Raw genomic sequence first — 25456 nt, 5'->3', positions numbered from 1 at the left:
TGAGTGGCTTCTTGCTTTGACGCACGGTAGCGGAGAAAATCCATAGAGAAGAACAGGTGTAAATTTGGACGCACTTTGTGTCGTTCGGGCCCATAGGCAGGGGTTAAACTTCTCCGGCACAGCGCTGGATTCCCGGTGTGGCAAAGTTTCTGTCCGGCACAGGCAGAAGTGCTCTGCAGTGCGAGCATTTCACTTGCATCTGCCCCTAAAAATATATATATATGCGAACCAGGAAAACGATTTAGGCACATAGTGTGCGAGTAAACACAACCTACTGTTTACCATAATCGGCATCGGACGTTTTTTCATCGATAACCAATCAAATAAATGTAATTTAAAACTCGCTCCTTTGGCTCTGATACAGCCGTCTCCCTCCCTGCCTGCAGTCCCCACTGCACTGGGCCTTGTAACAATGTCCCGCCTACAGCCCCCTCTGATTGGTTACACGGCACAAGTGATAGCCAATCAACACTGACGCCTGTGCATGCTTTCACATCATGTCACATTGAGAGACAGAGCACAGACGGAGCGGGAGAGGCTCCGGTAAGTCAGCGGTAATTTTGAAGGTAAGGCAACAGAAACCAGACAGAAACGAAAGTTGCAACAAAAATGCTATATGCTGAAGTTTTAAAGTCACCACCACAACATTATATGATCCTTTTCAATGATGACATGCTTGCCCAGAGGCGAAATTTCGACGTAACTGCTAGGCCTGTCGCGATGATCAATAAATCAATTAATTGCACGATAATTAAAAATGAGCTCGATAAGTTTGCCGGGCTCGATAATTTTTCATTTACCAAAGACACTGGATAATGAGTTAACTTTTCTGCATCCGTCTCGACTGACTCCTCTCGGTTCCTTAGCGTAATGAGGAGTGAACCCTCCTGTCAGTCACTCTGTCTCTGTGTGGGGAGGCGGGGCACCTGGCGCACCACAGAGTGCAGCCCGAGAGGCCCGTGAGGAGTAGAGGGAGAGAAATTTTTTTCTTGCTTTAACCCCTGCATAGGGTTAAAGAAAAACCCAGTCATCAGATTAGATATTTAAATCTGATTAGATACTTAAATCAGACTCTCTGGAGATTTTATGTCTGATTATGTGCTTTTATTCTGAAGGTCTTTGTTTACATGCTCAGAGGAAACAGTGAAACTGATCTGCAGATTGATTTTTTATGAATCACTTCATGACGTGATAAAAGAATAAAATGTTTTCTTTGACCAACATTTACTGTGAAAAGTCAGATAAAGTGACTTCCTGTTTTCTCTCAGGCTCAGCTGAGGGCCGTCCTGACGGTGATGACCAGAGAGGCGGTCCGTCAGATCTGCAGAGTCTTCAGAGAGCTCTGTGTCAGCTTAGTGAAGGAGAACCAGAGTCTGAAGGACACCGTAAGACACCTGGAGACGGAGCTGAGGTCAAAGGTCGACACGAATGCCGCAGCTGACAGGACACAGACCCTCTATAAGATCAAACCGTCAGGTGAGGACAGAGACAGAGACGGACAGAGAGACAGAAGGAGGACAGACAGACAGGTGGACATTATGTTTAGTTTTAATGAAACTATGAAATTAATGAACTTTATTTTGAAGGTCTGTAGTTTTAACTTTAAAAACAGGAAGTTAATTTTGTCTCAACACATCAAAGACTGAACACGTTGCCGCCTCAACGACATCTCCTTGGACAACCGTCTCCATGACCCACGCTGTAACACAGCACAGTGTCATGACATCACTTCCTGTCATAGTTTGGCCAGCTGTTAAAGTCCGATACAAAACATCTTGCTGCTGTGTGTCGTTAACAGTGATGCTAACAGTTAGCCCTGTGACTGTGTGTGTTTCCCTGGATGGTGAAGGCATGCCCCGCCCTCCCCACCCTCTGATTGGCTGCTGCTCGTTACGTTTGTTGGTTGGGATCGTCATGTTTAGGCAGGAGGAGTGTGATTTATCAGGTTGAAGGTCAGAATGTCAGGGTAAGCCAATCAAGGTCATGTCTTAACCCAGCCCACTCTGCTGTGGTCTAAACTCTAGATCACACAGGAACAACAAGGACTGGCTGAGTTTGTGAAATACTTCCTGTCTCTTACACTGACCCTGGTGACATACTTCCTGTCTCTACTCTTGTGACATACAGTACAGGCCAAAAGTTTGGACACACCTTCTCATTCAATGCGTTTTCTTTATTTTCATGACTTATTTTCAATCTTGCTTTATCAATGGGGTTGGGACCATCAGTTGTGTTGTGCAGAAGTCAGGTTAATACACAGCCGACAGCCCTATTGGACAACTGTTAAAATTCATATTATGGCAAGAACCAATCAGCTAACTAAAGAAAAACCAGTGGCCATCATTACTTTAAGAAATGAAGGTCAGTCAGTCCGGAAAATTGCAAAAACTTTAAATGTGTCCCCAAGTGGAGTCGCAAAAACCATCAAGCGCTACAACGAAACTGGCACACATGAGGACCGACCCAGGAAAGGAAGACCAAGAGTCACCTCTGCTTCTGAGGATAAGTTCATCCGAGTCACCAGCCTCAGAAATGGCAAGTTAACAGCAGCTCAGATCAGAGACCAGATGAATGCCACACACAGTTCTAGCAGCAGACCCATCTCTAGAACAACTGTTAAGAGGAGACTGCGCGAATCAGGCCTTCATGGTCAAATAGCTGCTAGGAAACCACTGCTAAGGAGAGGCAACAAGCAGAAGAGATTTGTTTGGGCCAAGAAACACAAGGAATGGACATTAGACCAGTGGAAATCTGTGCTTTGGTCTGATGAGTCCAAATTTGACATCTTTGGTTCCAACCGCCGTGTCTTTGTGAGACGAGAAAAGGTGAACGGATGGATTCCACATGCCTGGTTCCCACTGTGAAGCATGGAGGAGGAGGTGTGATGGTGTGGGGGTGTTTTGCTGGTGACACTGTTGGGGATTTATTCAAAATTGAAGGCACACTGAACCAGCATGGCTACCACAGCATCCTGCAGCGACATGCCATCCCATCCGGTTTGCGTTTAGTTGGACGATCATTTATTTTTCAACAGGACAATGACCCCAAACACACCTCCAGGCTGTGTAAGGGCTATTTGACCAAGAAGGAGAGTGATGGAGTGCTGCGGCAGATGACCTGGCCTCCACAGTCACCGGACCTGAACCCAATCGAGATGGTTTGGGGTGAGCTGGACCGCAGAGTGAAGGCAAAGGGGCCAACAAGTGCTAAACACCTCTGGGAACTCCTTCAAGACTGTTGGAAAACCATTTCAGGTGACTACCTCTTGAAGCTCATGGAGAGAATGCCAAGAGTGTGCAAAGCAGTAATCAGAGCAAAGGGTGGCTATTTTGAAGAAACTAGAATATAAAACATGTTTTCAGTTATTTCACCTTTTTTGTTAAGTACATAACTCCACATGTGTTCATTCATAGTTTTGATGCCTTCAGTGAGAATCTACAATGTAAATAGTCATGAAAATAAAGAAAACGCATTGAATGAGAAGGTGTGTCCAAACTTTTGGCCTGTACTGTACTTCCTATCTCTTACACTGACCCTGGTGACATACTTTCTGTCTCTACCCTTATGACATACTTCCTGTCTCTTACACTGACCCTGGTGACATACTTCCTGTCTCTTACGTCCAGGTGGCCTTGGGGTTTAAGACACTGATTAGGTAACAGACCACTGAGACCTCGGAGATGTTTTCTTTTCATTTTAAGGAGCCTGACAACTCACCATCTTGAGGGCATGGCGTCTCTGTGACAGCGCATTGGAGTTACTCTGCGATATGATGAGTAAAACTTAAACTCTCTGAACACTTATTCTCACCTAAGGCCCTGATATGCCTACTTGAACTGTTATAAAGTAAAGATTGAGCAAAGAGAGACGTGTTTCCACCGCTCCACCTGCTGAATTGAAGCCAGCTACAGCTGATTGAACACGAGGCTGGACCAAACTTTTACCTGCATCGGACCTCTGCACTGCACCTGTTGGTCAGTTCATTAAACATTTTGATAGACATGAAGAAAAACTTCTCTCATGCATAACATGCATTCATATGCACGAAAAGCAGTGGAGGACCAGCTGGAAGTTATGGATAAGCTACTGAATTCAGAGGGGTCACCCTCGGAGTCCTCTCCCGAAACTCCAAATCAGAGGCCATCATCTAAGAAATCAAAGACACTGATTAGTGAGGAGGATGAGCAGCCTGAGCTCAATTCTCGCTTGCTGTCAGCCATGGAACGAGTTGAGAGGATGCAAGAAGAATCCCTCAGACGGCTACGGTCTCTAGAAATACCTGTTAAAGGCAACACAGACACTTTGAAAAACGTCACAGACTCCCTTGAGTTTTTGGGGAAACAGGTGGGGGATGTAACAAAAAAAGCTGACAATCTCCAGACCAGAGTTGAAACTCTGGAGAAAGAAAATACAACCCTTTGCGAAAAATGCAACGACCTGGACGCTTACAAGAGGAGATGGAACCTCCGGGTCGCAGGGATCCCCGAGCAGACCGGAGAAAACGTCAAGGAGGTCGTCATCGGCCTCTTCAGCCAGATCTTGCCCGACATCAGTGAGCAGTTGACTTTCTCTGTGGACATCGCACACAGGCAAGGTCCCTGCTCCGGAGAAGCTTGCTCCAGCCGCCGGATCGTCGTCCAGTTCCTGTTACAGTCCCACAGGGACAAGATATGTAAGGACGCCAGAACCTCTGGCTTACTCAAAGAAAAGAACATAAAATAATGGAGGACCTGACGCAAGAAGTTAAAGACGCGAGGAACAAACTGTGGCCGCTGGTGGAGCAGGCGAGAAAGGAGGGGAGGAGAGCAGGCTTCAGAGGTGCTTCGGCACTTATTGACGGTAAAAAAGTTACAGTGAAGGACATGTAAGTGTTATTAGGCTATTTCTATACAATATCGCTGGATGGTGGTTAATTATAGACCTACATGATGTGTTAAAGTGGATATAGTTTATCAGGATTCACAGACTTTGATGACTTGTAATATTATCCCTTTCATGCCATGAACACCTGTGAACGGGTAATGTTGCATAGGCCTACTACAGTAACTTAGAGCGGTGGTTCAGATTAAAATTTAACTTTTTCGCAAGGCTTTAACCGCTGAGATGATGGGCGATTTTTTTAGCTCTTCAGAGAGGATCATAAATGATAGGCAATATATTTGATTTGTTGTATTTTCCAATATCAGCCCACTTTTTTTTTCTTTCTTTCTCTCTTATTAGCTTGGTGCTTCAACTAAATTAAAATATAGCCTCTTTGATAAGGCCAATTGAGGTAACGTCTTTCTGTGTTCTTGTCATAAGTTTAGGTAGTCAAGCCAATACATATTTCGGAAAATGAATTTTAATAAGCCCTGTAAGATCTAGTAGGGCTGCACGGTATGTGTGGTAGACGGTAGAAATTATATAAATTTGGCCCACGGTAGAGATTTGCGCTCTACCGTCCTATCATCGCATGACGTCATCGCACCTGCCTCAGTGTGAAAATGGCTGCGAGCACAGAGACAGCGGAGCAAGAGGAGCTGGTTCACGTCCACGTGCAACATGTGTTGCTGGAGAACTTGTGAGTGAGTGAGTGAGTTAATGTCTTATGAACAGCCCTGGACTTCTCAGACTCTTTTAGCGACTTACCGCTCAGAGGGAACTCATTCAGTGTCTCCTCTGGCAGCAGCACAGCGTCTCTCCCTCTCCTCTCTCGCCGTGCGCACACGGGAGTTGGTTTTCGGCAAGAGAGTTTGTCATAAACCTTTGGTAATGTAAACCTATGTGACGCTAGGGGCTCCACAAAAAACTCCATATGTGAATGTGTGATAGTTGTGGTATCATAGCAGCCTGTCACAGGTTACAGCTGATGATTAGAGGAGAAATGGCAGAGCATAAAGGTCCAGGTGGAAAAAACAACTCAGTCATTTAGGATTTTGCTAAAAGAAGGAAATTACCTTTTGATATAGATCATATATAGAGTACTGGGTTTTAATTTTGAGTTTTGAGATCTGCATTCTGCACAATAAATGCTCTAAAAAATACATTATATCTTTGCTTTTGTTGTTTTTCTTATCAAATTAGCTTTGCTAAGGGACTACAAAACCCATTCAGAAACACTTCTATTATAACTTTTACACTTAAATTTATACCGCGAGATATACCGTTACAGTGAAGGGATTGGATTTATACCGTGATATGAATTTTAGGTCATACTGCCCAGCTCTAAGATCTAGACTCATCTGTCGTAGACACAACAGCAGCTCATATCCTAAGAGAGGATTTTTGAGTGTTTTGTAATTTATTCTCTTGGTGGGTTTTTTCTCGTTTTGTTTCTGCTTTATCTGTTAACGCCAGGGGTATCAAAAATGAGTTGAAGAGAAAAAGTATTTTCTTATACTGCCAGAATAAAGGTGCAGATTTTTACTTTATTCAAGAATCTCATGCCTCAGACACAGATTTATCATATTGGAGGAGTCAGTGGGGAAAAGATGTGTGGTTTTCATGTGGCAGCAGTCGGTCAGCAGGGGTAGCTATCCTGCTTGGCAAGTTTAAAGGCCATGTAATTAAACACCTTACAGATACAGAAGGGAGATGGATAATTCTGATTGTTGAGATTGACCATCAACAGTTCATTCTTGTAAACATCTATGCCTCCAATAATAAAAAAACGAATATGACTTTATTTTTAATAATAGAAAACAAGCTCAGTCAGTTAACAACAACTTTCCCTGCGGCAAAGGTCTTATGGGGGGGGGGGACTTTAACACTGTGATGGATGAGAGTATGGATAGGTGGCCGCTCAAAGATAAACAAACACATGAATTAGAGAATATATGTAGCAGGATAGGTTTAATTGACATCTGGAGACACAGGCATTCAAATGAAAAAGCATATACTTGGAGTAACAAAGATAGGTCTCTTCAGTCTCGTATAGACTTCTGGTTAATTTCATTAGATATTGAGGATAAAGTAGATTCAGTTATAATAGAACCAACAGTTCTTACGGATCACAATGCTGTAACCATCAGAATAAATATGGGGGTAAGGAAACATAACTTTAACAGAGATTACTGGAAATTAAACAAGACACTGTTACAGAATAAAGAATTTCAAAAAGAAACTCAAAAAATTATAGATAAACACTGGAAACAAGCCAAATTGTTTGATAGTTTTAGCAAATACTGGGAGTTAATGAAATTTGAAGTTCGGAATTTTGCGATATTAATGAGTAAAAAGATTTCTAGAACAAACAAAGAGAGAGAATCTCAAATGGTCACAAAAATTATAAAATTATCAACTAAACTAAATCTTTCTGAAGAAGAAATGAAAAATCTGACTACTGCACAAGCTGACCTGCACAAAATATATGAGGAAAAAGCCAAGGGTGCCTTTGTCAGATCTAGGAGAAGGTAGCTAGAGCATTTTTTTAACTTGGAAGAAAGAAATTATGAACAGTTGTCTCTGGGCAAACTCAGAATTAATGAAGCAATATGTGATAATGAAAAGGAAATCTCACAATATGTGGCCAAGTTCTATGAAACACTGTACAGTGCTGACTCAGTAGTCCAAGATAGTATTGCAGTGTTTCTTAAAGGCTTAGAACCAGGTATTAAAAAAACTGATGACAACTTTAAGTTAATCTGTGACCAAAAAATTAGTTTAAAGGATGTGCAAACTTGCATTAAAGCTTTCAAAGACAATAAATCACCTGGAAATGACGGGTTAATAGGAGAATTCTACAAAGATTATAGCAAGACTTTAGCACCATTTTTAGCAGCAATGTTTGAAGAAGCTTTAGAAAAAGAGGAGTTATCTCCAACCCTGAAACAAGGGCTAATTAAATTAATTCCAAAACCAAACAAGGACAAACTTAGCATTGAGAACTGGAGACCGATCAGCCTGCTGAATAATGATGCCAAAATATTTGCCTCAATTTTTTGCCAAAAGGATAAAGCTTGGACTAAATGACATTATTGATGAGGAGCAATCGGGATTTATGCCTGGAAGAAACATAGACAATAATATAAGATTAATATTGGACATGATTGATTATAATTGTTATATTCCTGATGAAAGGCTTATTTAGTTTGTTGATTTCTATAAAGCATTTGATACAATCAGTCACCAGTTTATGTTTAGAACTATTCAGTTTTTTGGATTTAGAGAATAGTTTCAAAATGTGGTAAAAACTTTATATAAAGGATGTAACAGCTCAGTAAAACTAACATGTGGTACAACCCCCAGATTCTATATAAACCGTGGAATTAGACAGGGCTGTCCATTAAGTCCCTTTTTATTCCTTTTGGTTACACAGGTCATGGCTGTACATATAAAAAAGAATCCATTTAAAGGTATAAACGTGCTAGGCAGAGAATTTAAATTAGCTCAACTAGCAGATGATACAACGATATTCTTAAAGGATAAATATGAAGTAAGTACAGTAATTAGCTGTATTGATGAATTTTCAGCTGTATCAGGTCTAAGAATGAATTTAAATAAATCTGTGCTATTGCCAATCAAAGAAAGTGATCTGTCGGACCTGAATGGTATTCCTGTAAAGAACACTGTCACTTATTTAGGTGTGGTTGTTGATAAAAATGAAAATGATCGCTGCAAGTTAAACTTTAACCCAATAACACAACAAATAGCCAAGAGGTTCAATATGTGGTTGATGAGAGACCTGTCACTGAGTGGTAGAGTTCTTCTTTCTAAAGCTGAAGGTATATCCAGATCCATGTACCCAGCACTTTACAAAAAACTAGATCAGACTGTATTTAATTTTATCTGGAGGAATAGATGTCACTATATAAAGAAACAAATCTCATGTAACCCTAAAAGTAAAGGAGGCATGGCGGTGTTAAGTTTTGAAATGCTGAACAATACTTTCAAAGTGCAGTGGTTAGCAAACCTAATCAAAGAGAAAGACAACATCTGGAATATTTTTCCAAAATTTGTGTTTAATTCTGTTGGTGGAATCCACTTTTTATTGAAATGTAATTACAAAATAGAAAAACTACCGGTTAAACTGTCAAACTTTCATAAACAAGCTTTACTTGCCTGGAAACTGATTTATAAGCATGGCTTCTCACCAACTAATCTCTACATCTGGAACAATGAAAATATTCTCTATAAAAATAAATCGTTATTTTACAGGAAGTGGTTTGATCATGGGATTATATGTGTTAAACAACTTATTAATGATGGACGACAGTTACTCTCTTACCAAGAATTTATGAATAAATTTCAGTTTCCAGTCCCACCCACAGAGTATGCAGTAGTGTTTGATGCTGTACCAAGGGGTGTACTGCAGCTTCTGAGAAGCTCAGAAACTTGTGATTTTTTTTTTTCCTACTGCTGGATCGTTTAATAGTCAGGTTTTTGTGGGGGAAATCAATATAACAAAGAAGAGATGTTCAAACAAATATATTAGAAATTGTATTCAAACCACAACTTTACCTTTAGGACAATCTTATTGGAACTCATTTTATGGAGAAATTAGCTGGCAGAAAGCGTGGACGGTTGGTGAGAAGTTTTGTTTAAACAACAAAGTTAAAGAAGTTTCATTTAAGACATTACATAAGATTTATCCAACACAAAAAATACTGGCAAGGTTTAATATTGATATTGATTTGTTATGTAAATTCTGTGGGAATGAAGAGGAAAAAAAATCATCATCTGTTTTATCAATGTGCATTTTCAAAAGCATTCTGGACTGATTTACAGCATTATATAAGGACAATAACAGGACAAGTAATTCTTTTAAAAGAAAAGCACATTTTCATTTATTTTGAGGGAAATCTGGCTGTTGACACAGTCTTTTTTGTTCAACTAATCCTGATGCTTGGGAAATTCCACATTCACAAGAAAAAATGGACAGACACCAAACCAAACGCTGATCTCTTTGTTTTGGAACTGCAGCGATACGCCACTACAATTAAAGACTGTAAAAACAAGAAAGCTGTCAGAACAAACCGTGTGCTTCAAAATCTCAATATTCATCTCAGTTAATGAGGTATGTGTACACCCTCACTGGTAAACCCTGGCAATAATGGTTGTAATATTGTGTTCTTGCATTGTTGGTTTTTTGTTATTTTTGTTCTGTTTGTTTTTTTGTTTTGTTTTTTGTTCGTGTTTTTTTTTTTTTCTTTTTTCTCTTTCTTTGGGGGGGTCTTGTTTGCTTGTCTGGTTGTTTGTTTGTATATACAGTGGGGCAAAAAAGTATTTAGTCGGCCACTGATTTTGCAAGTTCTCCTACTTAGAAAGATGAGAGAGGTCTGTAATTTTCATCAGAGGTACACTTCAACTATGAGAGACAAAATGAGAAAAAAAATCCAGGAAATCACATTGTAGGATTTTTAAAGAATTTATTTGTAAATTATGGTGGAAAATAAGTATTTGGTCAATAACAAAAGTTCAACTCAATACTTTGTAACATAACCTTTGTTGGCAATGACAGAGGTCAAACGTTTCCTGTAAGTCTTCACCAGATTTGCACACACTGTAGCTGGTATTTTGGCCCATTCCTCCATGCAGATCTCCTCTAGAGCAGTGATGTTTTGGGGCAGTCGCTGGGCAACACAGACTTTCAACTCCCTCCACAAATTTTCTATGGGGTTGAGGTCTGGAGACTGGCTAGGCCACTCCAGGGACCTTGAAATGCTTTTTGCGGAGCCACTCCTTCGTTGCCCGAGCGGTGTGTTTGGGATCATTGTCATGCTGGAAGACCCAGCCACGTTCCATCTTCAATGCTCTCACTGATGGAAGGAGGTTTTGGCTTAAAATCTCACGATACATGGCCCCGTTCATTCTTCCCTTAACACGGATCAGTCGTCCTGTCCCTTTTGCAGAAAAACAGCCCCAAAGCATGATGTTTCCACCCCCATGCTTCACAGTAGGTATGGTGTTCTTGGGATGCAACTCAGCATTCTTCTTCCTCCAAACACGACGAGTTGAGTTTTTACCAAAAAGTTCTATTTTGGTTTCATCCGACCACATGATATTCTCCCAATCCTCTTCTGGATCATCCATGTGCTCTCTGGCAAACTTCAGACGGGCCTGGATATGTACTGGCTTAAGCAGGGGGACACGCCTGGTGCTGCAGGATTTGAGTCTCTCTCGTAGTGTGTTACTGATGGTAACCTTTGTTACTTTGGTCCCAGCTCTCTGCAGGTCATTCATCAGGTCCCCCCGTGTAGTTCTGGGATTTTTGCTCACCGTTCTCATGATCATTTTGACCCCATGGGATGAGATCTTGCGTGGGGCCCCAGATCGAGGGAGATTATCAATGGTCTTGTGTCTTCCATTTTCTTACAATTAAACACCAACCTGCTTGCCTATTGTAGATTCACTCTTCCCAGCCTGGTGCAGGTCTACAATTTTATTCCTGGTGTCCTTCGACAGCTCTTTGGTCTTGGCCATGGTTGAGTTTGGAGTCTGACTGTTTGAGGCTGTGGACAGGTGTCTTTTATACAGATAACGAGTTCAAACGGGTGCCATTAATACAGGTAACGAGTGGAGGACAGAAGAGCTTCTTAAAGAAGAAGTTACAGGTCTGTGAGAGCCAGAAATCTTGCTTGTTTGTGGGTGACCAAATACTTATTTTCCACCATAATTTACAAATAAATTCTTTAAAAATCCTACAATGTGATTTCCTGGATTTTTTTTCTCATTTTGTCTCTCAAGTGTACCTCTGATGAAAATTACAGACCTCTCTCATCTTTCTAAGTAGGAGAACTTGCAAAATCAATGGCTGACTAAATACTTTTTTGCCCCACTGTGTGTATATATCTATATATATCTATATATATATATATATATATATATATATATGTATATATATCTATATATATATATATATATATATATATATACATATATATATATACATATATATGTATTGGTTGTGATCTGTAGCTGTGTCAATAAAAAAAAAAAAAAAAGTAATGAAAAAAAAATAAATAAATAAAAAAAACTTCCGGTCTCTTACACTGACCCTGGTGACATACTTCCTGTCTCTACCCTTGTGACATACTTCCTGTCTCTAACCCTGACCTTTGTGACATACTTCCTGTCTCTACCCTTGTGACATACTTCCTGTCTCTACCCTTGTGACATTCTTCCTGTCTCTAATTCTTGTGACATACTTCCTGTCTCTACCCTTGTGACATACTTCCTGTCTCTAACCCTGACCTTTGTGACATACTTCCTGTCTCTACCCTTGTGACATACTTCCTGTCTCTAATCCTTGTGACATACTTCCTGTCTCTACCCTTGTGACATACTTCCTGTCTCTACCTTTGTGACATACTTCCTGTCTCTTACACTGACCCTGGTGACATACATCCTGTCTCTACCCTTGTGACATTCTTCCTGTCTCTAATCCTGACCTTTGTGACATACTTCCTGTCTCTAACCCTGACCCTTGTGGCATACTTCATGTTTCTAACCCTTGTGACATACTTCCTGTCTCTACCTTTGTGACATACTTCCTGTCTCTTACACTGACCCTGGTGACATACATCCTGTCTCTACCCTTGTGACATTCTTCCTGTCTCTAATCCTGACCTTTGTGACATACTTCCTGTCTCTAACCCTGACCCTTGTGGCATACTTCATGTTTCTAACCCTTGTGACATACTTCCTGTCTCTACCTTTGTGACATACTTCCTGTCTCTAATCCTGACCTTTGTGACATACTTCCTGTCTCTAACCCTGACCCTTGTGACATACTTCCTGTTTCTAACCCTTGTGACATACATCCTGTCTCTACCCTTGTGACATTCTTCCTGTCTCTAATCCTGACCTTTGTGACATACTTCCTGTCTCTAACCCTGACCCTTGTGACATACTTCCTGTTTCTAACCCTTGTGACATACATCCTGTCTCTACCCTTGTGACATTCTTCCTGTCTCTAATCCTGACCTTTGTGACATACTTCCTGTCTCTAACCCTGACCCTTGTGACATACTTCCTGTTTCTAACCCTTGTGACATACTTCCTGTCTCTACCTTTGTGACATACTTCCTGTTTCTAACCCTTGTGACATACTTCCTGTCTCTACCTTTGTGACATACTTCCTGTTTCTAACCCTTGTGACATACTTCCTGTCTCTACCTTTGTGACATACTTCCTGTCTCTACCTTTGTGACATACTTCCTGTCTCTACCCTTGTGACATACTTCCTGTCTCTACCTTTGTGACATACTTCCTGTTTCTAACCCTTGTGACATACTTCCTGTCTCTACCTTTGTGACATACTTCCTGTTTCTAACCCTTGTGACATACTTCCTGTCTCTACCTTTGTGACATACTTCCTGTTTCTAACCCTTGTGACATACTTCCTGTCTCTAATCCTGACCTTTGTGACATACTTCCTGTCTCTAACCCTGACCCTTGTGGCATACTTCATGTTTCTAACCCTTGTGACATACTTCCTGTCTCTACCTTTGTGACATACTTCCTGTTTCTAACCCTTGTGACATACTTCCTGTCTCTACCTTTGTGACATACTTCCTGTTTCTAACCCTTGTGACATACTTCCTGTCTCTAATCCTGACCTTTGTGACATACTTCCTGTCTCTAACCCTGACCCTTGTGGCATACTTCATGTTTCTAACCCTTGTGACATACTTCCTGTCTCTACCTTTGTGACATACTTCCTGTTTCTAATCCTTGTGACATACTTCCTGTCTCTACCTTTGTGACATACTTCCTGTTTCTAACCCTTGTGACATACTTCCTGTCTCTTACACTGACCCAGATGGCCCTGCCCTCTCACTGGACATCAGTCAACCAGCTGCCAACCCAGCTGCCCTCGCCATGGCCATCCTCAGCTCCGCCAAATCCAGACGCAGAGCCAGCAGCAACCCTCAGGTGCCACTGGTCATCATTAGCCAGCCGCTGCGAGAACCAATCACAGGCCAGAGTGTCATCAACCAGCCGCTGCCTGGGCCAGTCGCAGGCGAGAGCAGCCCAGCCCCCCAGGTACCGCCAAAGAAACTGGATCAAAGTGGTGCAGAGCTTCAGACTGAGGTGGTGTTGGAAATTAACCAGATGTCTTCAGATCCTGAAGAGTCACCTGGAGACGTGACATCACTTCCTGTGGCTCATGAGCTGCCCACAGATGAAGACCCGCCCTCAGCAGAGGCGGAGCCAGCTGTTGTTGTTCTTGTGAGTGTTTTCCTCCGACACATATTACCCCTCATGTCAGGACACTTCCTCTTTCACAATAAAAGCCTCTGAGACAAGCTCTTAATGTGAAACATCAACAGGAAGCAGTTGATGTCTGTATTTTCATTATCGATCAACAAGTCTATTAATTCTGTGGTCAATGAAAATATTCACAGGAGCATTTATTGGTCAGCTGCTGCAGGAAGTAACATTGATCAGAGGAACTGATCAGTCCTGACTGTTGTTTATTGATTATTGTCTATGATTACACACTGATCAATAATATTAAATCATGTTTATTAACAGAACTGATGATCAATAACATCTGACCATGTTTACAGGAAACTGAAATAAAGATGGAGGCTGTCCAACAGATGCTCACCGACAGCAGACACGCTGAGACACCAAGGGAGACACCGGCAGTGACACCAACAGGTGAGACAGCAGGTGAGACAGCATGTGAGACAACAGGTGAGACTGTTGTCCCTGTTGTATTGTGTCCTTAGATGAAAAAGACTGATGTGTCTCTTCAGGATTGCGTCTTTATGAGTGAACAGCAGACTGTTGTCTCTGCAGTATTATACGATGAGACAGACTGTGACATGTCTGTGTCCTATGTTTAGCAAAGAGCGAGAAGGAGCAGCAGGAGCGAGGAGGAGGGAGCTGTTGTCTCTGCAGTGTTGTGTCTTTACATGAGACAGACTGTAAGGTCTCTATCTTGTCTCTGTCCTGTGTGCAGCGTGGAGCGAGGAGGAGCAGAAGGAGCAGGAGCGGAGGAGGAGGAGGGAGCTTTACAAAGACAAGCGTTTCTTCTGTGAGCTGTGTAACAAAGGTTTCCATCAGAAACACCAGCTGAGGAAACACGTGTCATGTCACCTGAAGCCGTTTCCCTGCAGCTCCTGCGACAAAGGTTTCTACAAGGCCAAGAGTCTGCAGAGACACCAGCAGAGTCACCAACTGAGGGAGGCTCAGGAGAACGACCCCGACAAACTGCTGCACTGCGACCAGTGTGATAGGAAGTTCAGGCTGCTGCGCCAGCTCAGAGTCCACCAGGCGTCACACCGGCTGGAGAAAATGCCGCTCAAGTGCCACGTGTGCGAGCGCACCTTCACCTCGGCCGGCGCACTCAGATACCATGAGGTGTCGCATGCCCAGGTCAAGCCCTTCATGTGCGACGTCTGCGGGAAGGGCTTCACCAGGAAGAAGAGCCTCCGTGAGCACCAGACCGTCCACACCGGTGCCCGACCATACCCCTGCCCCACCTGCGGGAAGAGCTTCTCCACCGCCAGCAACCTGCGCGTCCACAAGAGGTCGCACTCGGAGGAACGGCCGTACAAGTGCTGCGAATGTGACAAGGCCTTCAAGTGTAAGATGGGTCTGCTGCAGCACCGAGTGGTTCACTCCGGAGAGAAACCCTTCATGTGTCAGACCTGCGGACTGAGCTTCGGCCTCAAGTACAACTTCCAGAGACACCTGCGCCTCCACAATGGCGAGAAACCCTTCAGGTAAACACACCACAGAGCTCAGATTCAACTTCCCCCAGCCGCAGGTTCATAGCAGTTGTTTACAGACGTCACAGTGGACTTTAGAGATGTGACGTCGTGTCTGCCGGTCCTCGTTAGTTTTATCGGATGATGACAAACAGCAGCTGTTGTTGTTGTTCTTGTTGTTCATGTTGTTTGCTCCCACGACACGTTGATCCAAAGCTTTGCTCCTCACGGTGCTGTTAATCATTTCAAGATACAAACACCACAGCAGATTCAGTAAACAACAAACAAACAAACAGTTCTAATAGTCCTTTTAAGTGTTACTGTGATCCACACATCGATAAATTATCAAACAAACAAACAGTTTTAAAGGTCCAGACAATCCAAATAAGATATTTCGTCCAGTCACATGATGACATCACAGACATCCACCAGCTGCTGCTGTGTCCTCTCAGACTGTCAGAGTTCTCCACATGTTCTCCATCATGTCACCATCCTGTGTGTAAACAAACCAACCAGCCGGGATCTTAAAATGGAGGCCAGCTCCTGACCTTTTGATTGACCCCTCATTGGGCCAGCAGGAGCTATTGTTATGGCCTTGACAACCAATCAGAGCCTGACGTATATCACTGATGTTTCCTGTAGTGTAGAGGTATCTGAAGAGTCAGTGAAGGATTATGGGTGTTGTAGTCAGTGAGAGCAGAGTTTAACCCCTTGTTGTCCCCACAGACTGTTGTCCATGTAGAGACATGTCCACCAGACATGTCCTCTGCTGTCGTCAGGGTAACAACAGTCTGTTTTATGACTGTCAGTGAGCAACCAAACACCTCACAATCACTGTGAACTCTGACTATGAGGATTCATGATCTGGTTTCACTGTGTTTTCAGTGTAATACCTCCCAGTTCTCCCAGTCAGCTGCAGCAGCTTTGTTCAAGATAATATTCAGGCCAAGATTTTTCAAAAGACTTTTATTTTGGTGTTAACACCTGTATAATATTTGGACAGTGAAGAAAGAGTGAAGTGTAAATGATGATGTTTACTTTTGAAATAGAGAATATGTGTCACAGATCACACACACGACTGGAGTCACATGTCAGTCATGTCAAAACCAAAATATCAAAGTCCAGGGGGGTATTCCAGAAAGCAGGTTTATTAAAAACTCTGAGTGTGTTAACCCTGAGATGAGGGAAACTCTGAGTATGTTAACCCTGAGATGAGGGACACTCTGAGTGTGTTAACCCTGAGATGAGGGAAACTCTGAATATGTTAACCCTGAGATGAGGGACACTCTGAGTATGTTAACCCTGAGATGAGGGAAACTCTGAATATGTTAACCCTGAGATGAGGGAAACTCTGAATATGTTAACCCTGAGATGAGGGACACTCTGAGTATGTTAACCCTGAGATGAGGGAAACTCTGAATATGTTAACCCTGAGATGAGGGACACTCTGAGTGTGTTAACCCTGAGATGAGGGACACTCTGAGTGTGTTAACCCTGAGATGAGGGACACTCTGAGTATGTTAACCCTGAGATGAGGGAAACTCTGAATATGTTAACCCTGAGATGAGGGACACTCTGAGTATGTTAACCCTGAGATGAGGGAAACTCTGAATATGTTAACCCTGAGATGAGGGACACTCTGAGTATGTTAACCCTGAGATGAGGACACTCTGAGTATGATTACCCTGCGATTAGGGAAACTCTGAGTATGTTAACCCTGAGATGAGGGACACTCTGAGTGTGTTAACCCTGAGATGAGGGACACTCTGAGCGTGTTAACCCTGAGATGAGGGAAACTCTGAGTATGTTAACCCTGAGATGAAGGACACTCTGAGTATGTTAACCCTGAGATGAGGGACACTCTGAGTATGTTAACCCTGAGATGAGGGAAACTCTGAGTATGTTAACCCTGAGATGAGGGAAACTCTGAGCGTGTTAACCCTGAGATGAGGGAAACTCTGAGCGTGTTAACCCTGAGATGAGGGAAACTCTGAGTATGTTAACCCTGAGATGAAGGACACTCTGAGTGTGTTAACCCTGAGATGAGGGACACTCTGAGTGTGTTAACCCTGAGATGAGGGAAACTCTGAGCGTGTTAACCCTGAGATGAGGGAAACTCTGAGTATGTTAACCCTGAGATGAGGGACACTCTGAGTGTGTTAACCCTGAGATGAGGGACACTCTGAGTGTGTTAACCCTGAGATGAGGGAAACTCTGAGTATGTTAACCCTGAGATGAGGGACACTCTGAGTGTGTTAACCCTGAGATGAGGGACACTCTGAGTGTGTTAACCCTGAGATGAGGGACACTCTGAGTATGTTAACCCTGAGATGAGGGACACTCTGAGTATGTTAACCCTGAGATGAGGGACACTCTGAGTGTGTTAACCCTGAGATGAGGGAAACTCTGAGCGTGTTAACCCTGAGATGAGGGACACTCTGAGCATGTTAACCCTGAGATGAAGGACACTCTGAGCGTGTTAACCCTGAGATGAGGGACACTCTGAGTATGTTAACCCTGAGATGAGGGAAACTCTGAGTGTGTTAACCCTGAGATGAGGGACACTCTGAGCGTGTTAACCCTGAGATGAGGGACACTCTGAATGTGTTAACCCTGAGATGAGGGAAACTCTGAGTGTGTTAACCCTGAGATGAGGGAAACTCTGAGTGTGTTAACCCTGAGATGAGGGACACTCTGAATATGTTAACCCTGAGATGAGGGACACTCTGAGTATGTTAACCCTGAGATGAGGGACACTCTGAATATGTTAACCCTGAGATGAGGGACACTCTGAATATGTTAACCCTGAGATGAGGGACACTCTGAATATGTTAACCCTGAGATGAGGGACACTCTGAGTGTGTTAACCCTGAGATGAGGGAAACTCTGAGCGTGTTAACCCTGAGATGAGGGAAACTCTGAGCGTGTTAACCCTGAGATGAGGACACTCTGAGTGTGTTAACCCTGAGATGAGGAAACTCTGGCGTGTTAACCCTGAGATGAGGACACTCTGAGTATGTTAACCCTGAGATGAGGACACTCTGAGTGTGTTAAACCTGAGATGAGGGAAACTCTGAGTGTGTTAACCCTGAGATGAGGGACACTCTGAGTATGTTAACCCTGAGATGAGGGACACTCTGAGTGTGTTAACCCTGAGATGAGGGACACTCTGAGTGTGTTAACCCTGAGATGAGGGAAACTCTGAGCGTGTTAACCCTGAGATGAGGGACACTCTGAGTATGTTAACCCTGAGATGAGGGACACTCTGAGTGTGTTAACCCTGAGATGAGGGACACTCTGAGTGTGTTAACCCTGAGATGAGGGAAACTCTGGGTTTTCAGCTCCAGACAGAGAGGTAAGTCAAACTCTGAGTCAATCACCATGGCAACTGACTCTGTGAACCTAACCTGCTTGCTGGCAGGTTTTCTATAAGACACCCTGAGTTCACCCTGTCTCCTCCCTTCTGCTGAGCCTGAAGCAAGCTGGCAGACACACATGGGTTGTTCATATGTAGGAAATCTGATCGATATCGAGGCAGAATTAATTTATAATGACAGACTCGGTTGGTTGCAGCTCTGCAGTTGTAAAAGTCTTCTTTGTTCTGGTGGAGAAGTTTGTTTTTGTTTTTGTAACGAGGACGACAGTCATATTTTTTATGACAGTACATCATTGTGACTTCATAATGAATCTCCTCCGTCTTGTCTCCACTTCCTGTCTCAGGTGTGATAAATGTGGCGAGGGTTTCACGGGAACGTGGGCTCTGAAGACCCACATGCTGGTTCACGGCATGGAGAAGCCGTTCATGTGCGACCTGTGTGGGAAGACCTTCTTCTACAACTGTCAGCTGCAGAAGCACCAGCAGCTGGTCCACAACAGCAACAAGGATGGACAGGCGGCCGGAGGTGTGGCGGGTAGAAGGCGACAGGGCGCGGTTAAGCCCTACAGCTGTAAGATCTGCCTGAAGAGCTTCAGCAGCAACACCACGCTGAGGACGCATGAGAAGAGCCACGCCGAGAACAAAGAGTTTACCTGCGACACCTGCGGAAAGTCTTTCCATCTGCGCCACCTGTACCTGTACCACATGAGGCAGCACAGCGGCGCCCGGCCATACGTCTGCAACGTCTGCGACAAAGGTTTCCTGCTGACATGGCAGCTGAAGCAGCACGAGCTCCTGCACACTGGCATCAAACCTCACAAGTGTCAGCAATGTGGCAAAGAGTTCAGGACTCCGCAGAACTACCACCGCCACCTGCTTGTCCACACCGGAGAGAAGCCCTACGAGTGTGTCGTGTGCGGCAGGAAGTTCAGGCAGTCCAACCAGCTCAAGTCTCACATGCAGATCCACACCGGCGTCAAGCTATATGCCTGCGAGCGCTGCGGCCATGGCTTCTCCGACTCACGGCAGCTGAAGAAACACCGCTGTGGAGAGGACTTCCAGAGCAGCGAGCCTGGCGGCAGGCGCAAGAAGCAGAAGAACGCCTTCCCCTGGACCGAGGGCTTCACGCACGAGTGACATCATCAGTCGTTAAGTTACATGGGTCTGTGTGTTAGCTTAGCATAAAGACTGGAGGCAGGGGGAAACTGTAGGCTTAGCTTAGCAGAAAGACTGGAGGCAGGGGGAAACTGTTAGCTTAGCTTAGCAGAAAGACTGGAGGCAGGGGGGAACTGTTAGCTTAGCTTAGCAGAAAGACTGGAGGCAGGGGGGAACTGTTAGCTTAGCATGAAGACTGGAGGCAGGGGGGAACTGTTAGCCTAGCTTAGCAGAAGGACTGGAGGCAGGGGGAAACTGTTAGCTTAGCTTAGCAGAAAGACTGGAGGCAGAGGGGAACCGTTAGCTTAGCTTAGCAGAAAGACTGGAGGCAGGGGGGAACTGTTAGCTTAGCATGAAGACTGGAGGCAGGGGGGAACTGTTAGCCTAGCTTAGCAGAAGGACTGGAGGCAGGGGGAAACTGTTAGTTTAGCTTAGCATGAAGACTGGAGGCAGGGGGAAACTGTTGGCTTAGCTTAGCAGAAAGACTGGAGGCAGGGGGGAACTGTTAGCTTAGCTTAGCATGAAGACTGGAGGCAGGGGGAAACTGTTAGCTTAGCTTAGCATGAAGACGGGAGGCAGGGAGAAACTGTTACCCTAGCTTAGCAGAAAGACTGGAGGCAGGGGGGAACTGTTAGCTTAGCTTAGCAGAAAGACTGGAAGCAGGGGGGAGACTGTTAGCTTAGCATGAAGACTGGAGGTGGGGGGAAACTGTTAACCTAGTTTAGCATGAAGATGACTAGCAGGGGGAAACTGTTAGCCTACCTTAGCATGAAGATGACTAGCAGGGGGAAACTTAGCCTAGCTTAGCATGAAGATGACTAGCAGTGGGTAACTTAGCCTAGCTTAGCATGAAGATGACTAGCAGTGGGAAACTGTTAGCGGGGCTCAGTCCAGAGTTCTGACTGACAAAACCAGAGACATGTTTCTTGTATCAATCCAGAGACATGAGATAAATATGTTTAACTATTCCTTTAAATGAATCTTCTTTACTTTTAATATTTGAAAACAAAAAACAGACTTTAATGAAACAGAAGTTAACATTGTTTATAGTTTGACTGAAGAAGAAAAAACTTTGACTTCTGTTTGTTTAAGTGTTTCAGCTTCACTGTTTTACTGTCGGATTAAAGGGCTGTTACTCAAATGACCTGTCTGTCTGTCTGTCTGTCTGTGTCCACACAAACACACTGGAGGACAGTCAGTCTTAGTCACACTTCACACTGTTCTGTCAATTAAAGGCAAAAAGCCCAAAAAATAATCTTTAAAACAAAAACAAAAACTTTTTACCGTGGTGGAAAGTAATAGAGTACTGAGGTAGAGTATTCAGGTACTCTAACAGAGCATTTATACATCACTACATGTATCTAACAGTTATATTGAAGTCACATCACACACAGTAACATATATATAAAGATATATTATTACGACAACAAACGTTTTGTATATAACATGAAAACATTTTGTAAAACCATCTCATAACATAAACTCTTCCTATTGGCACGTGATCAGTTCTGTCACTGACCTGCCGGTGGCAGCAGTGAGCCTCTGCTCCGTCCGCTCTGCTGGAAATTCAAAAAAAGAAGAAGGAGGAACTGCAAAGCATAGACATATAGACCAGAGATACTGGATGAAGCGAGATACCCCACTCAGCTCACTTCCTGATTCAGTGACGTCAGCGCCACGCCCCCGTAGGAGACTTGCAGCAGCTCTGAATGTATTGTCGTCAGTGAGGAAAGTGAACGTGATCACAATTTATGGTCAATTCTTTCGCCCTGTAGTCACTAAAGTAAATATTGGGTTTGTTTTCCACAAGCCACACATCTCACCAACATTCTGACACTAAAGCTGCATTTTTCATCCGCACAGATCAAGAGAAAATTAACTTTTTTGAGCCCTGTCCGTCTCAGAAAACAAGTTCTCGTGAGATCTTGTGATCTTGATAAACAGGCGGTAAAATCACAGTTAGCTTACAAACAGTTATTTACCGCTAGTAACAAATAAAAAATGCCCAAGCTTTGTGCAGCAATAGGCTGCAATAATAGGAAGAATGTATTTTCATTCCACCTGCTTCTCCATCCGCATACACAGACATCCACAGAGCCTCTGTTCAACACGGTGGTAGTGGGGAGCATAGACATATATACGTAGACGCCGCATCGAGCGCTGAGCCGTATGTCAACGTCGCCGCCATATTGGATGTGGCAAGGCTGCGCTGTAAACTAATACAAGTGAATGGACTCTTGGCATTCTCTCCATGAGCTTCAAGAGGTAGTCACCTGAAATGGTTTTCCAACACTCTTGAAGGAGTTCCCAGAGGTGTTTAGCACTTGTTGGCCCCTATGCCTTCACTCTGCGGTCCAGCTCACCCCAAACCATCTCCATTGGGTTCAGGTCCGGTGACTGTGGAGGCCAGGTCATCTGCCGCAGCACTCCATCACTCTCCTTCTTGGTCAAATAGCCCTTACACAGCCTGGAGGTGTGTTTGGGGTCATTGTCCTGTTGAAAAATAAATGATCGTCCAACTAAACGCAAACCGGATGGGATGGCATGTCGCTGCAGGATGCTGTGGTAGCCATGCTGGTTCAGTGTGCCTTCAATTTTGAATAAATCCCCAACAGTGTCACCAGCAAAACACCCCCACACCATCACACCTCCTCCTCCATGCTTCACAGTGGGAACCAGGCATGTGGAATCCATCCGTTCACCTTTTCTGCGCCTCACAAAGACACGGCGGTTGGAACCAAAGATCTCAAATTTGGACTCATCAGACCAAAGCACAGATTTCCACTGGTCTAATGTCCATTCCTTGTGTTTCTTGGCCCAAACAAATCTCTTCTGCTTGTTGCCTCTCCTTAGCAGTGGTTTCCTAGCAGCTATTTGACCATGAAGGCCTGATTCGCGCAGTCTCCTCTTAACAGTTGTTCTAGAGATGGGTCTGCTGCTAGAACTCTGTGTGGCATTCATCTGGTCTCTGATCTGAGCTGCTGTTAACTTGCGATTTCTGAGGCTGGTGACTCGGATGAACTTATCCTCAGAAGCAGAGGTGACTCTTGGTCTTCCTTTCCTGGGTCGGGTCCTCATGTGTGCCAGTTTCATGTAGCGCTTGATGGTTTTTATGACTCCACTTGGGGACACATTTAAAGTTTTTGCAATTTTCCGACTGACTGACCTTCATTTCTTAAAGTAATGATGGCCACTGCTTTTCTTTAGTTAGCTGATTGGTTCTTGCCATAATATGAATTTTAACAGTTGTCCAATAGGGCTGTCGGCTGTGTATTAACCTGACTTCTGCACAACACAACTGATGGTCCCAACCCCATTGATAAAGCAAGAAATTCCACTAATTAACCCTGATAAGGCACACCTGTGAAGTGGAAACCATTTCAGGTGACTACCTCTTGAAGCTCATGGAGAGAATGCCAAGAGTGTGCAAAGCAGTAATCAGAGCAAAGGGTGGCTATTTTGAAGAAACTAGAATATAAAACATGTTTTCAGTTATTTCACCTTTTTGTTAAGTACATAACTCCACATGTGTTCATTCATAGTTTTGATGCCTTCAGTGAGAATCTACAATGTAAATAGTCATGAAAATAAAGAAAACGCATTGAATGAGAAGGTGTGTCCAAACTTTTGGCCTGTACTGTATGTATATATATATATACTGTATAAACACAGTATAGCATGTTATGTATAGCACACCTTTGTGCACATATTCACTTTTCCACCAGCTGTGCTGCAAATATCCCCTGCTGCTCATCCTTCTGTATCTTTTTCAAATGATCTTGACCACAGTCCCACTTTCAGAGTTATAATACCAATATATATATATATATATATATATATATATATATACATATATAAATACCAAAATTAATTTCAGTGTTTATGTAATTACTGAAAATGTTTTTTTACTACTTTTGGGGGATCACAGCAGTCAGTGTAACAAGAATAACAACAACTTTATTAATCCCCAAAGGAAATTTCAAAGAAGTCTGTAAGATCATCTGTTTAACAAAGAATTATTAAGTCTGATGGCTGTGGGTATAAAAGAGAGTGTGTGTGAGAAATAAACTCAATCAACAATCAAGCTTATTCTTTATTAAAATATATTAATACATTTATTAATATGCTATACTATGTTTTGTATTGTGTATATTGTGTTTATACAGTGTATATATATGTGTGTGTATATCAGTCAGTCCTAAGGACCCTCTGTCCTTATGACCCTCACAGCTGATCAGGAAAAACTCCCCAAAAAACCCTTTAACGGGGAAAAAAAACAGTAGAAACCTCAGGAAGAGCAACTGAGGAGGGATCCCTCTTCCAGGACGGACAGACGTGCAATAGATGTCGTACAGAACAGATCAACATGATAAATTAACAGTAATCCACATGACACAATGAGACAGAGAGAGAGAGAGAGAGAGAGATATGCAGGTAATGACAGTAGCTTACAACAACATTATTGAAAGTAATAATATTATAGTTCTGGCTACTGCGGTACAATATGTTGAAAGTATGTATTAATATCTGGCAGTATACATGTGTGACAATAGTCATATGTGTATAATAACAGAAGAAGTATGACTAATGACTAATGATGGCAGCAGCAGCAGCAGGAGGCATCTGGCAGGACCACTGCCATGTCCCCCCCAAATTCTGAAAAGCACAAATTGTCCCCCCCCAATTCTAAATAGCTTAAATGATTGAAATTGAACAAATGTATACAGTAGTCCTATATACTGGGAGAAAGGGAAGATGATGAGGAGAAATGGGAATCCGTGAGAGGCGAGAGATGAGAACGTGAGTGGACATAACATGCCTGAGACCCTGAAACTAGAAGTAGCATTAACTAACAGCGAAGCAGTGAAAAGGAGGGTGATGGCTGGTTCCATGTACTACTGGCTGTTTAAGAGAAATAAACAGTAAAGGTAAGCATATGATTCTCTTTGTAGTGCTTTTTGAATGACTTCGTGATGGTGATGAGCCTCTATGAAATCGTGAAATATGCTGGCAATCTCAAGCGCTCTGTGGGCATGATTTGCACGCGTGCAATTAAAAAAAAACAACAACTGATTGTGTCCCCCCCAAACTTGTCATCAGATCTGCACCCATGCCTGTGTGGGATCAATAAAGTTCTTATCTTAGCCATCTCAGAAGATCAAACACATTGTTTTTGGTGCTAATTGTTTCCCAAGTATATTAGTGTGTGTGTGAATGAATAAACGAGAAGCATTAACGTAAATCTCTTTATGAAATTAAGTCCATTCACTTGTATTAGTTTACA

At 43.2% G+C, this 25456-nt stretch overlaps 1 protein-coding gene and 1 long non-coding RNA gene across 6 annotated transcripts in view; one reads left to right on the top strand and one right to left on the bottom strand.

Moving 5' to 3' along the window:
• The window catches only part of LOC125888584 (zinc finger protein 345-like), a 39440-nt gene extending 18127 nt beyond the window's left edge, over positions 1 to 21313 (top strand). Inside the window, exons 2-6 of one of the 2 annotated variants that reach the window (XM_049575999.1) lie at positions 1269 to 1476; positions 13742 to 14151; positions 14493 to 14598; positions 14891 to 15656; positions 19362 to 21313. In XM_049575999.1, coding sequence (XP_049431956.1) covers positions 1269 to 1476; positions 13742 to 14151; positions 14493 to 14598; positions 14891 to 15656; positions 19362 to 20154 — 2283 coding nt within the window. In that variant the 3' untranslated portion in view covers positions 20155 to 21313. The remainder of the gene's footprint in view (positions 1 to 1268; positions 1477 to 13741; positions 14152 to 14492; positions 14599 to 14890; positions 15657 to 19361) is intronic. The other variant, XM_049576000.1, reaches the window with a different exon arrangement.
• LOC125888601 (uncharacterized) lies at positions 12283 to 13759 on the bottom strand. 4 transcript variants are annotated; one of them, XR_007449340.1, is made up of 4 exons: positions 13678 to 13759; positions 13174 to 13624; positions 12990 to 13095; positions 12283 to 12454 (listed from the first exon to the last, which is right to left on the bottom strand). It is a non-coding gene; the product is annotated as an uncharacterized LOC125888601 (long non-coding RNA). The 4 variants fall into 4 exon arrangements; XR_007449339.1 differs by lacking the exon at positions 12283 to 12454 and adding an exon at positions 12461 to 12632 and having other exon boundaries at positions 12752 to 13095; positions 13148 to 13624; XR_007449341.1 differs by lacking the exon at positions 12283 to 12454 and adding an exon at positions 12461 to 12632.
• Positions 21314 to 25456: the final 4143 nt, after the last annotated feature.

This window comes from Epinephelus fuscoguttatus, linkage group LG5 (genome assembly GCF_011397635.1).
Source record: "Epinephelus fuscoguttatus linkage group LG5, E.fuscoguttatus.final_Chr_v1".
In the NCBI taxonomy this organism is placed as follows: domain Eukaryota; kingdom Metazoa; phylum Chordata; class Actinopteri; order Perciformes; family Serranidae; genus Epinephelus; species Epinephelus fuscoguttatus.
Note: the sequence above shows the minus strand (reverse complement) of the source record. Positions and strands in the feature narration are given on the sequence as shown.